Raw genomic sequence first — 14,804 nt, 5'->3', positions numbered from 1 at the left:
CTCTCTCTCATCAATAAAAACATATTCTTGGGTGAGGACTACAACAAACAAAAAGAATCATTTTGACTGTCTGCCTCACCATAATCAACTCCCAGTTGCTCTTCTAGGGAACGATAATGGGGTGGTGACCCCAAAATTATATCTGGCTCTGGAATATACCATGCATATCTCTCCCCTGACTTCTCCTTTGTACTCTGTGTTGTGCTGGGTGGCAGGGGGAGTAAGCCTGTTTTGTGGACAATTCACAGGGTGGTAGTTTCATTATATTTTCTACTGGATCAGGTGTCTTTATCTGACCTTGCTCAGGGTAAGCTCTGTGATCCATGCCTTCTTAGTGATTAATAATTACTAGTTTAAGCTGTGCTACTTAGAACTTGAATTTCATAATAGTTGCCTATTCACATGTTTTTGTTTGTTGTTTTCATATTCCCACTTGGACTATCAACTCTGTTCGTGTGTCTCCTGAGTGCCGAGCACACTCCCGAGGGGTCCCAGACTGCGAGAGGGCACAGGCTAGGCTGAGGGACCCTCTCTTCCCCCCGAGTGCCCAAATTTTTGTGCACTGGGCCTCTAGTATATTTATAATCAGAAGTATCAAAACAGACCAATATAAAATACAGTCTTCTCTCCCCCAGCTCTCTCAATTCCTGTTCCCCTGTGAACCATGCAATTCTTCCGACATTTTCTAGGTATACCCTCTCCTTACAAGACTGGAATCAGACTAGGCATACTGTTGCTGGTTTTTCTTAGACAAATTTACCTCATTCCTTTTAACGGCAACATAGTATTCCATTTCATTTAACTGCTGCCCTAAAATGAATTTTTAGGGCATTTTCTAATTTTTTTCTATTACAGATAATGCTACAGTGGACATCCCTATTGTATGTGTCCTATACACCAATAGGATAAATTCCTAGAAGTAAAATTACTGTGTGAACATTAACAACTGTAAAAAAACATTGCTAGATCTCTCTCCAAAAAGACTTTTCCAATCTGCACTTCTGGCAGTGAATTCTGCCAGTACCATGCTGTTTTGATCACTATTGCCCAGGTGGGGACTGAAAATATCAGGGGGAACACTTTGTAAAGTATATGATTGTCTAGCCACTACGCTGTACAGCTGGAACTAACAGAAAATATTATTGAATGTAAACTGCACTGAAAAAAACTTCGGACACAACCAATTTTTTAAAAATTCATTATCAATCTGAGAAGGGAAAATCTGATTTTAATTTTCATGTTTCATTATTAATGAGGCAAATAAGCTTGTAACAACAAAAAAGCTTTTAAGTAAATGGCCTGTTTATGTGTGCTGCCTACAATAATCACGTGTGCATTCCCCTTAACCATTCTCTACTGGTCTATTTGTTGTGTAGAGTGCAGACCTCAACCCTGTCTATAATATGCACTGAAAATATTTTTCCCCCAGTTTTTTAAACTTTGTATATGGAATATTTTCTTTTCCTGAGTAGAAGTATCAAATTATTTTTCTTTATGGCTTCTGGTTTTTGTTTGTTTACACCAAGACCATTTTCAAAATTTATTCAGAATTAATATGCTTTTTAAGGTGTTAATTTTAAGATAAAATCTGACATACTTGGCAGATTGGCATGAGGAGCGACTGTGGGCAAGCTTCCTACCTTTACCCATAAATGGGGAGAGCAGGGTGTGTGAGCATAAAATGTATCAGAATACACAGCCACAGGGCGCACACAGTAGAGGTGAGCTGCCCCATCTCAAGTGTTGCCCCCAGTGTCATAACATTGACTTACTACCTTACTTATTTTCTCAAAAAGTGAAAATGCTATCTTTATTAAATTATAAATAAAATAATTTAAAAATGAAATCATAACTCATTTCTTCCCTTGTCTTTAGGAAAAGCACACTAAAGTTAATCTGCTGTTTAAGACCTACGGAAACAACCCCACCGCTCCCAGTCCACAGGGCTAGGTTAGAGGAGTGGGAAAGCGCTGGCAGGACCTGCGTCTCAGCTCAGAGACCTGCATTGTGTAAAAACTTGCTCAGACCGCTAGTAGAATACTGTATCACTGTTTTTGAACTACTATTACGTTATCAACTCAAAGGTTCCCGATTTTCAGTTAAACATCTATAAAAGTCAGGAAGGAGCCCTCCTTTTACAGACGTGCCTAACAGACAGGAAGGCAGCGGGATGATGAAGCCCAGTGTAGGGCAAGGACTGCAGGGACATACAAGCTGGTGAACAGAACATGTGTGGGACTGCAGGCTGCTGCTGTGCGCCCACACACGCGAGCTGCACACTGAGTTCGGATGCCCCAGGGTCCCTCCGCATACGGTGCTGCTGCAGGCACGACAGGCACTGGGGGTGGGATGCCAGCTGAAATGTCCTCCTTTCTCCCTGGACTAAGTAATGCCCACTGAGCACAGGCACCAGCAGGTGCCAAGACCACAGCTTGTCTCTATGGACAGTAACCTGAACTACAGAAAACTCCCATCTCCGTCCCAGATAGACCCCCTCCTCTGTTCCTCGGGGTCCTTGTTCAGACAGAGTTACCAACATCCACTAAGGAAAGTGGGTAAATGGGAACACTCCTTTATACAGTTTTAAATTACACATGTTCTTCAAATGCAGTAAAATCATATGCTTGTTAGGAAAAACTAAAATATATGCATCATACACATTAATGTGCTTGGACAGAAATAGGAATGTGTCTTTAAGTTCCACAGACACAGACACTCACCTCTTTTGTCATCAGGCTCAGGGTCTCCTCTGGGTACTGCTCTATAATCTGCAGCAGCCTGGGAAACTTCAGCCTGGCTTCACTGGAGTGTAATTTTAAAGCTTTCAACATTTTGTCCACCACAAGGGCAGGATACATCTGCAGTTCTACGGACTCGGTAACTAACATGGACAGGGATAAAAACAGCCATGGTCAATACTAGTATATCCACTTACACATAAATTATGAATGTAACATGTAATTCCAGTTTCCCTTTTGGCTTATATTTTGTAGTACGTCATTTTTCCTCCCTAACAACTTCTTTAAAACACCAGAAGCAATTTTGGACTACAGATACAAATTTCTATCTCGAAACTGAATGTTCTATGACATTACCCATTCGGCATGAAGCATGGTTTGCTTCCTGGGCTGGGAGCATCAAGGCAGCCACCGGTTCCTGAATTAATTCCAGGAACAAGGGTCAGGACACATAAGGCCAATAATACCAAAGAAGCAAAACATGAAAGTGGAAGTTAAGTAAAGGGAAAGCTGGAAGGCAGCTTGACTCCAGGACAGAAGATAAGCAGGTCATGTTGCTTGGAGATGTCATTCCTTCTTAAAAAGGCCAGACTTTTCTCATTTAAAGCAAACACAAATAGGAAACCAAAAGTACGTACAAAGTTCTTAGACTTTACAGTAACCTAATGTGACACAATTTTCTTTTCTTTTGCGAGTCACCTGATGCACTCTCTTCCTCCTCCCGGAGCCGTTGGTCACAGAAATCCACCAGCGCCATATAAGCATCTACCAGCCCAGCTGTGGGCTGCGGGCACTGGCCGGAAGAGGCTTCCTCCTCAGCTGTCCTCGTGGCCTCGGAAAGGTGATGAAACGCTCTCTGGTGCAGCGCCGTGACCACCTAGAATTCACAGAGGTCTCAGAAGACCTGCCAGCGGGACTCAAGTTTTGTGGACAAACTCTACTTTCTACTTATGATGATAAAGGTAGAATACTTGTAATTCATTAGTCATCAATCCTATATAATAAAAGCCTAATATGCTAAGTGTCGTCCGGTTGTCTGTTCAATCAATCAGAGCGTAATATGCTAATGATACGCTAAGGCGGCTCAACTGCTCGCTATGACGTGAACTGACCACCAGGAGGCAGATGCTCCAAATGGTAGGTTAGCTTGCTGCTGGGGTCCTGCCGATTGGGACTGAGTGAGAGAGGCCGGACATGCCCTGGAATACCCCTCAGGGGATGTTGTAGAGCCGATTTCGGAATGATCCCGCAGGCCAGGCTGAGGGACCCCACTGGTACATGAATTTGTGCAAAAGGCCTCTAGTCCTATCTAATAAAAGAAAAACATGGCAATTAGCGTACGACTGCTACCCTTCCCATTGGCTAATCAGGGCAATATGCAAATTAACTGCCAGCCAAGATGGCGGCCGGCAGCCAGGCAGCTTGAAACTAACATGAGGCTTGCTTGCTTCAGTGACGGAGGACTCCACCGTTCCCCGCCTGCCGCTGCCAGCCTCTAAGCTGCAACTCTAAGCAACTATGTTACAAATATAGAAGCAAACCCCCAGAAACCTGCTTTAGTCCGCCAGGCTTCAGCCAGCAGGATCACAACATTGTTTCAAATACAGAAGGTAAACAAAGGCCAGAAACCTGCTTTCAGCAGCGGAGGCCTAAGAGCTGGAGCCAAGCCTCAAAGCTAAAGCTGGCCCAGAATAAAAAAAAAAGAAAGAAACAAAGGAGAGGTTGGGAGCTTCAGTCACCTGCCAGCCTGAAAACAGCCCTCAGTCCCTCACCCAGGCTGGCCAGGCACCCCAGTGGGGACCCCCACCCTGATCCAGGACACCCTTCAGGGCAAACCAGCCAACCTCCACCCGTGCACCAGGCCTCTATCCTATATAGTAAAAGGGTAATATGCCTCCCAGCACCGGGATCAGCAGAGCCGCGAGGCCTCCTGGCACTGGGATCAGCGTGACAGGGGGCAGCACTCCAACCCCGATTGGCCCTGCTCTGTGGGTGATAGAGGGCGGCGCCCCCACCCCCACCCCACGGGCCCTGCTCTGTGTGTGATGTGGTAGAGCCATAACCTCCCCATCGGCCCTGCCCTGAGTGTGACAGTGGCGGCGCCCCAACCCCCTGATCCTCCCTGCTCTGTGTGTGACAGGGGGCGGTGCCCCAACTCCCCTATCGGCCCTACTCTGTGCGTGACAGGGGGTGGCGCCGCAACCCCCCAATTGGCCCTCCCCTGAGCGTAACTGAGGGCGGCATTGCAACCTCCCAATCTGCCCCGCTCTGTGCATGATATGGGGCAGCGCCCCAACTCCCCAATCGGCCCTGCTCTGAGGCCGACCAGGGGCTGCACCTAGGGATTGGGCCCGCCCTCTGCCACCTGGGAGCAGGCCTAAGCCAGCAGGGTGTTATCTCCCGAGAGGTCCCAGACTGCGAGAGGGCACAGGCAGGGCTGAGGGACCCCCCCGCCCCCCGAGTGCACAAATTTTTGTGCACCGGACCTCTAGTATATATATAAAAACCTATGCGACCATTATGACTGGACAACCGGCTGGTAGCCATGATGCACACTGACCATCAGGGGGCAGATGCTCAATGCAGGAGCTGTTCCCTGGTGGTCAGTGCGCTCCCATAGCCAACCTCCCGCAGCCGGCCAACCTCCTGCGGTCCCTCCCCACTGCTGGCCAACCTCCCACAGTCCCTCCCCCTGGCCAGCCAACCTCCTGTGGTCCTTCCCACTGGCCGGCCAGCCCCAATCGACACCAATTGCCAGCCAGGCCAAGGGACTCACCCGTGCACGAATTCATGCACCAGGCCTCTAATAAAATAATAAATTGAGAAAGCTGGCTAAATGGAAAAGGGAGAGTCTGCCCTGATTGTTAAAGAGTAGCCCTGGGCTAGGGAGGCTGGTGTGGGGCTGAGACCCCCTTGCTCCTCACAGGGGCCTCCAAAGCCAATCCATTCCTCTCATTTCTTAATGGCCACACTGTGGATGGGAGACCTACCTGGTCTGCATCTTGACCCCCACTACCTGTCTTGATGTGGCTTTTTCTTTATATCTTTAGTTATAGGCATTCTGCTCAGCAAAGGTTCAGGTGGTTCATTCTATCACTGAGTTGTAATTATGATGTGATCTCAGGAGGTGGCAAATTCAGTTGACCTACTCCACCATCTTGACTCTGTCCCCTTCCCATTATTTCTTTCATGCAGCCAAAAGGTCGCACATTAAAGACATACAACATGCAAAGACAAAAAGTTCATTCTCGTAATAACTATTACCTTTTCTACATTCTCTGAAGTGGATCCAGAAAGTTCCAAGATTCTTCTAGCCTTGCTTTCCTCAATTTCAGCAAGGCAGCTTGGCTCACTGCTGAGAGCATTAGCTATGATCCGGTAAGTTGTACCCAAGAGAACATTATGGTCACGGAAAGCCAAAATATTTTTGCTTAAGTAGCTTGATGTGTTCTCACCTATTGGATTAAACACACACACACATACAAACTCACATAGGATTTCTTTCAGAAGTAAATGAATACCATAAGGTAAAAAAAAAAAAAAGTTTATAGTAGATAAAAGTTGTTTTCTACTAAGAAATTAACTAAAATAAATCTTGATGTTATAAGAAACTAACTTCAAACACTGGTTAGGTAGTCTTTAACTAACATTAATGAAAAATGTTCTTTGTTAGCAGTGACCATATCTAAGTACACAGAGGCTAAGCAAATAAAATACTTTTATTCAAGTATCATCGTTCTGCATTTTGTCACAGCACCTAATTCTATCTGTTACAAAGAACAAGAAATGGATTTTTTGCATAGCCATGAATAACCCATAGTTTTTTTGTGTGTGTTTTTTCCTTTATGTTTTTTTTTTAATATATTTTTATTGATTTCAGAGAGGAAGGGAGAGGAAGAGATGGAAACATCAGTGATGAGAGAGAATCGTCTATTGGCTGCCTCCTGCACGACCTGCACTGGGAATTGAGCCCACAACCCAGGCATGTGCACTTGACCAGAATCAAATCCAGGACCCTTCACGGGCCAACTCTCTTTCCACTGAGCCAAACCGGGTGGGGAACCCAGAGTTTTTTAATTGATACCTGTTGCTGATAAAGCAACAGAGACTAGAGATTGACAGGTCTGATTCTTCCCGTTAAAAAAAAAAAAAAAAAAAAAGCTGAAAGAGCTCATCACCATCAAAACAGTATTACAATAAATTGTAAAGGGACCTTTTTAAGCAGAACATATGAATAAGAAAATATTGCAAAGAAAAAATTCTAACTGACAAAAGCAAACATAATAAAATCAGTGAATCAATGAACACTAAAGCTAGTATAAAAGTTAAAAGGCCAAAGCAGGAAGATCATGAGTAAATACAACTGTAAATTAAGGGATACACATAAACACACACATAAAAGAAGTAAAAAAATGATGACAAAAACATAAACGTGAAAGGGGTAAGTAAAAATGGTAGTGAGTTTATTATGTCTTAAAACTTAAGCAACCATCAACTTAAAATACACTGCCATAAACACAGCCTGGTATAGATGAAGTACAAGGTAACCACAAAGCAAAAATGTACAAGAAATATACAGGAGATAAAGAGAAAGAAATCCAAATACAATACTACAGAAAGTTATCAACAAATGAGAGAAGAGAACAAGAGAATAAGAAAGGAACAGAGAAGAACTAGTTAATAAAATGGCTGAAACTTCATACTATTACTACTTATTTTAAATGTAAATGGATTAAATACTCGAATCAAAAGACAAAAGGATAGGAGAACTGGAACGCGCCATCACAGGGCAGGAGCGCTCCCACTGTCCAGCACAAGCCTAGAGAGTTGGCTCAGGACTGCAGACTGCGACTGCTGGAGAGTCACGCGGAGAGGCCTGCTGGCTACACAGCATGACTTAGAGGACCCTCTATTCTCTGGAAAGGCTTCGGGCAGAGACCTAGTCAGGGACTAACCTGCGTGGCTTTCGGGAGAGGCACAGTCTCCCGCCCGGCCCCACCTGCAGAGCTGCTCAGCCTGGCCGCTGGTTGGTCAGTGCAGGGGAGCTGTGCGGGGCTGGGATTTGGCGGCCTACGGAAGCAGGGCAGGCCGGGGATTTGGGGCCCATCATGCTGGGTTTGATGCCATGGGGCAGCTGGACTTTCAGCCATTCTGCTGGGTTAGCAGCCCGAGGGAGCGGAGAAGGGATTGTAGGCCCCACCCTGCAGGGACCAGCTGTGCACAGAGATCAGAGTGTGTGGGAGGCTGACTTCTGGGCCCTCCCTGGACAGGCAGCACAGGGTTGCAGGGGGACGGGCAGAGCTAGGATTTCTTCACTGTCTCCCTGGAGGCTTCTGGGTGCTGGGCTCTGGGTCTACGTTACCGAGACACAGGTCCAGGCTTCCCCGCAAGTTCAACCCGTGCTACCCCTGGAAGCAGTGCCCACCCTCTTCCTATACATTGCGGAAACCACCCCCAACGGGAGAATCAGCCCTGCCAAGCCCCGAACACCCTGCTGGGCACAGTGCTGTGGAAGGAGGGGAGAGCAGCTCAGAGCGGGACATTCAGACTGAGGCACTGGGTTACTGTCTGGGACTGGGAGGAAGTGCTAAGCTCCCTGCAAGCTAGGCTGGCATCATCCTCAACAGGAGACCCTTTTGATCTTCCTCTGAGCCCAGGGCAGCTGCACTTGCTCCTGCAGAGGGGATGGCTGGCTGTACCCAACCTGGACCTGCAGTGAGACCACCTAGGGGGCAGCTGGAGTTGGAGTCTCGGGCAGAGACAGAGGGATTTGGCTTTGAAGCCAGGACAACTTTACCTTCATTGCGTGCCTGACTGTGTGATCCCCAAGTAGGGGACCCATTAGGCCCATCTCAGCTAACCTGGGTTCATCCTAGTCTCTCTTCAGAAGGCGGGGGAGGAAGACCAGGAACCTCAAGGGAAAGGCGGAGAAGCCGACAGGCAGGCAGACCTCAGGGAACCTGGGTCTTCTTTTTTTTTTAAAATATATTTTATTGATTTTTTACAGAGAGGAAGGGAGAGAGAGATAGAGAGCTAGAAACATCGATGAGAGAGAAACATCGATCAGCTGCCTCCTGCACATCTCCTACGGGGATGTGCCTGCAACCCTGGTACATGCCCTTGAGCGGGATCGAACCTGGGACCCTTCAGTCCGCAGGCCGACGCTCTATCCACTGAGCCAAACCGGTTTCGGCAGGGAACCTGGGTCTTATCACAGATTTGCTCCCAGCTCGAAGCTGGAAGAAGCTGACCGACCCTTTTACAGATTAGCCCCTCTCACGTACACACAGGTCCAGTCAACACCGACACACACAGTGGACAGCACTGTAGCTTCAGAGAGGAAGCCCAAGGCTAGTCACACACAATGTCTGACAGCAGCCTGCACCTGAACCCCGTCCAAATGGACCCAGAACCAACACAACCAGTAATGAGCTTCAGACCACACTAGAGCTCAACCAACCTAGCTACACAAGCAGCACACCCAAGGGTGGATCCTGGCAGGCACCAGGCCATGTTGGGAGCAACCCCTGCTCAGGGAACATCTCCCGCCCTGTAAATGGTAACCATCTGTAGTCACCGAGCCTGAAGGGTTAACTCCACCCACAAAAGGGCCAACAGCAATCAAGCCTCAACTACAACAAGGGGGTTGGGGGCTGGGGGGGGGTGACACACACATACTTCACAAGAGACTTTCCTGAAGCATGGAGCTCAGACGATCTGGAAGACTGTGCCACAGCCCAACAAGAACCTCCAGACTGCACCTATACAGCAGCTTGCACACCATGATCGGGATGGAGCCTCACAGCCAACCAGCCTGAGGCAAGATCCCACCCACAAATGGGCCAACGGCCATCAAGACTCAATTACAAAAGGAGGGCCCACATAACCCACACAAGAGACCTTCTTAGAGCATACAGCTCAGGCGATCAAGGAGCTGCTCCACTGGGTCCCACAGGACACACTCCATAGGCAATCCCATGAACACTGGGAGTCACAGCAGTTCTATCTAACAAATAGTAACAAACACAAAGAGACAGCCAAAATGGGGCACAAAGAAACAGGTCCCAAATGAAAACACAGAGGAATCTCCAGAAAAAGAGCTAAATTAAATGGAGACAAGTAAAATATCAGATACATAATTCAAAGTAATGGTTATAAAGATGCTCAAGGACTTAGTAAGAGCTACAATAGCATGGAAAAAACATAAACTCATGAAAAATAACAGTCGGAAATCAAGAGTACCATAGCTGGCATCACATACACTGGAAGGAGTGAAAGTAGGTCAGATAAAGCAGAGGACTGAGTCAGTGATTTGAGCGACAAGGGAGAAACACACAAACCAGAGCAGCAAAAGGAAAAAAGAAAAAGAATAAGGACGGCCCTGGCCGGCTTGGCTCAGTGGATAGAGCGTCAGCCTGCAGACTGGGGGGTCCTGGGTTCGATTCTGGCCAAGGGCACATGCCTGGGTTGCAAGCCAATCAATGCTCCCCTGTAGGGGGTGTGCAGGAGGCAGCCAATCAGTGATTCTCTCTCATCATCAATGTTTCTATCTCTCCCTCCCTCTCCCTTCTCTGAAATCAATAAAAATACATTACCAAAAAAAGAAAGAATAAGGATAGTTCGAAAGAACTTTGGGACAATATGAAAACCTAACAATAGCTGCATCATAGGGGTACAGAGGAGAAGAGAGTGAGCAAAGGAGTTGGGTTAACTGGATGAAGGAAGGTGAAGAGATTAGTCAAAGAAGGTATCTGCATCGCCTATGGACACAGACAACAGTGTGGTGAAGGCGTGGGGGGCAGCGCACGAGGGCTGGGTGGAGATGGGAAAAGGGGGAGATATCTCTCACAGTGTCAACAATAAAAATAAAGAAAAAAAGACAAAATGATAACGACGATGTGGCACATATACGCCATGATTATTCATCTGTGAAAAATAATGAAATCATACCATTTGCAATAGCATAGATGAACTTAGAGCAGTGATGGCAAACCTTTTGAGCTCGGCGTGTCAGCATTTTGAAAAACCCTAACTTAACTCTGGTGCCGTGTCACATATAGAAATTTTTTGATATTTGCAACCATAGTAAAACAAAGACTTATATTTCTGGTATTTATTTTATATATTTAAATGCCATTTAACAAAGAAATATCAACCAAAAAAAATGAGTTCATAGGTTCGCCATAACTGACCTAGAGGATAGTGTGCTAAGTGAAATAAGTCAGACAGAGAAAGACAAATACTATATGATTTCACATAAATGTGGAATCTGAAGAACAAAATAAATGAACTAAGAAAACAGAAACAAACTCATAAATAACAAAACAAACTGATGCTTGCCCGATGGAAGGAGGGCTGAGGCTAACTGAACAAATGAAGGGATTAAGAAGTACAAAGTGGCAGTTACAAAACAGCCATGGAGATATAAGGTATAGAGAATATAGTTAATAAGTCTATAATAACTATATATGGTGCCAGATGGTGCAAGATTCACCAAGAGAATCACTTTGTAAATTATTTAACTATCTAACCACTATACTGTACACCTGAAACTAGTATAATAATGAAAGTCAACTGTAGTTAAAAAGATTTTTGAAGTAAAGGTCTGGTTTTTCATGTTACTGAGTGACTCTAGGAAAGATGATCCAGCCTTGGATAATCTCGCAGCGATGTGGAAGGTGGTGTGAGCGATGTGAGAAGGCGGTGTGGAAGAGAAAGGGTGCTCTCAGCAAAGGCCATCAACCACACCACCTGCTCTTCCATGGGATGACCATCCTCTGACTGATTCGTCTCACATACGTGACCAAAACCACTGACTCTGCTTATTTCACAAGGCTGATTCAAAGTCAGCCAAACCATAACTACTAAATCAGTAAAATTATTTTTATAAGTACCAACTTTTATCTTCGTATCAGCACACTCCTCTTATCCCTCCATCATCCTCAAAAAAACAACAAAAAAAAAAACAAAGAAAACAACCCATTAAATATTTAAACCATTGTAAGGATGATTTTCTGACCCTGGGACCAATATAGAAAGACTGTTTTTCTTGTCTGCATATTTACTGAGGCAGATACTCTGATATGATACACTGACCTGCTGAAGAGTCCAATTTGGAAATATAATTGGGAGCATGTTCCATAATGGTGCTCCTATGTGCCTTTGGATATATGGTAACAGAGCTAGCATACCAGGTCCAAAAAATAATTAAGAGAAAGGTTTTCTCCCCTGAGTCTTAACAGGTATATTGTTATGAAAAGAGAAGATCTGAAGAAGAAAAAAGCTTTCTAATGTCTTATTTTACAAAGTAATTCTTATATGTAAACATTAAGATTCATAATTTAACTAAATATGAAAGAGGGTTTTACTTTCAATTCCATTTTATAGATACAGAAATAAAAGCTCCAAATGTCATATGCACTAGCAATACTAAACTATAAAGTACCCTGGCTCCAAATATTTAATAAAATTATAAATACTTAATTGCCAATGTCAGACAAATCTACACAAATAATAGTTTTAGAAGACTACAGAGATGTACTATAGAATAGCATTCTTAAACTTGTATACAGAGAGCAGTTTCATACCCAACAAAGAGGCTGTTTTCAACACAGAGAGAACCTGCTCCGGACGATTCTGGGTCTGGCTCTGGCTGTGCCTGAGCCGACAGTAGCTATGCACCCATCTCACCAGCCACTCATCTCTTGTCTTTGATTCTTTACGCAGGTCCTTCAACAGTTTCAAGGCAAGTGAGAAATTGTTCTATATAATAGAAGAGAGAAAGGAGTACGATGACAGAAATGTAAATTTAGAAATAAAAGCATTTTACAAAAGAAGTTTTTTGTTAATTGGCCGGTTTCCTTTATGTATGACACAATTTCACCTTAGAGCAGCTAATCCATCTCCTTAGCTTACGTTAAATGTCTTTTTATTTATCACGTGTATATCATTCACATTTACAGTATGCAATTCAGTGTCTTTTAATATATTCAAAAGCTGGGCAACCATCACCACTGCCTCATTCAGAACATGTTCATCAACCCCAAAGAAACCTTTGCTGTCAGAGGAATCGTGGCACGAAAGGTCCCCTTGATCTCTCCCTTGAAGTTACAACAATTTGAACAGTTACAAGTTTAAGAATGAATATGCTGCTCAACACAGAAACACGTATGAGAGGTCCGTGTACTGAAACATTGTAAGGTGAGTGGGAAGGGAGAACTGCTGAGACAGTGCCAGGGAGGCAGCCTGGAGGTCACTGCTGGTCTCAGCCCGGGAAGAATCAGGTTGCCACTGGCACTCCTTTCAGCCAGGACAGGGAGAGGGATGCAGTGAGCATTCCTGTGGGAGTGGTTGCTGTGCATCGCAGCTAAACCCAGTGACCTGGGCAGGGAGGAAGGACCAAGGTGCAGCCACAGCTGTCTGGCAACTGCCAATGCCAGGCAGGAAAACAAAGCCACCAAGCCTGGCCCTCTCCCAGCAGGCTCCAGGAGCTAGCAGGGGACCGCAGAAGAAACTGTAGCAGTGAGTGCTGGGACAGAACACAAACCTTCTCTCCTATGCACCAAATTCCTGCTTTCATAACTTCATAATCTACTTAAGACCTGCCTTCTTTCTGCTTTTTACTTCCTCCCATGTCCACCGAAGCAAACCCATCATCCCCACCATTCTCTCAGTGATATTCTCAGATCATTAGCCTTAGGTGTCATTTGCAGGTGTCACCCCTATCTGGCAAAACCACACTCTGTGTTCATCAAAATGTGAGCCTTTTCTGCTCTTACACAAACAATGTCACTGCAGACAACACCAGCCGGTTCAGTGCTGTCTAAAAATCCGAGTGTGGTCAGCTTTCCCCACACAGTCCAGAGTCATCTTTAAACCTCCTCACTTTCCTCACTTCTCCTTCCTGCTCACTCGCTGCAGTTGACTTCACCTCCTGCTTCTCAGAGGAAACAGATGAGCTCTCTCTCTTCCTCACATGGAAGCGCATTCTTCCTTCCCGCCCTCCATTCTGATAGCAGACTCACCTTTGCCCCGAGTCCTGTCCCCACCAGCCTCCACAAGGAATCCTCCTCTGGATGTCCAATCCCTCCTGATTAGCTCCTTCCATTAGGATTTAAACATCTCCGGCCTCTTTTATCTTAGAAAGAATTCTTCCTGATCCCCCTTGCTTCTTGTCATGGCTTCTCTAGGAGCAGCCTGTGCTCACTGTCTATATTCTCTCCTCCAGCTTTTACCCGGTCTACCATGCACTATACTCTGACTTTTGTTACTCCAGTGAGATAGTTCTCACCAAACTCAACAGCAACCTCCTTATGTTACATGCAAGGGCACTTTTCAATCTTGAAAACCTTCACTCTCTTTGGTAACTGACACTGATAATTTCTGGTCCTTACCCTGTGGTCTCACAGTGCCTTTGTAGGCTCCTCCTTCTGTGTTCACCCCAAAACGGTTGGTCTGTTTTGGGGACTGATCCTGGTTATCTTATCTCCTTCCATGGTTTCCATGACTATCCACATGCTAATCACATTGAGACCTCTATCGCTGGCATAACTCTTTCCTCCAGAGCTTCAAATTTCTTATGTACAACTTAGTGAAGGGAAATTACAACTTGTTTGTCTTCAAGGCCTTGCAAATTCAACATGTCTCAAACTGAAGATATCATCTGCCCCACAAACTACTCTTCCTTCTTTATCCCCATCCACCCAGCTTCTCAGGTTAAAAACCTGGATATCATCCTTCCTCCTCACAAACACAACTAGTCATCATGTCTCATTTGAGCAAACCCTCTCAATTTTCTTAAATCTGCCCACTCACCTCCATTTCCATGACCTCTAACCTAGATATAGCCACCATCATCTCTCACATGGATTAATATAAAAGCTTGCTAATCCTTTGCCCTTTCTTAGATCATTTCTTCTCACTACATCCAAAATGCATTTTAAAGTTGCACATCTGGTCACCTGATCACAGAGCTTTCTTGCACAAAGTTGCACAGCCATTTAGTAGGCGCTGAAATTTACCCTCTGCTCTACTCAGGAAACCAAGCGCTCTGCGTCACTCCGGGGT

General features: G+C 45.3%; 1 protein-coding gene across 1 annotated transcript in view; it reads right to left on the bottom strand.

Annotated features, from left to right (window-relative positions):
• Window positions 1–14,804, bottom strand: part of PRKDC (protein kinase, DNA-activated, catalytic polypeptide) — a gene marked incomplete at its 5' end in the record, with an annotated part of 202,177 nt that overhangs the window by 19,552 nt on the left and 167,821 nt on the right. The window contains 4 exon segments of the mRNA XM_015568649.1: window positions 2,721–2,881; window positions 3,438–3,615; window positions 6,003–6,193; window positions 12,326–12,500. Of these exon segments, the coding sequence (XP_015424135.1) occupies window positions 2,721–2,881; window positions 3,438–3,615; window positions 6,003–6,193; window positions 12,326–12,500 (705 nt within the window).

The sequence above is a fragment of the Myotis davidii genome, unplaced genomic scaffold (genome assembly GCF_000327345.1).
Source record: "Myotis davidii unplaced genomic scaffold, ASM32734v1 scaffold452, whole genome shotgun sequence".
Lineage (NCBI taxonomy): Eukaryota > Metazoa > Chordata > Mammalia > Chiroptera > Vespertilionidae > Myotis > Myotis davidii.
This window is presented reverse-complemented; position numbering and strand designations above follow the sequence as displayed.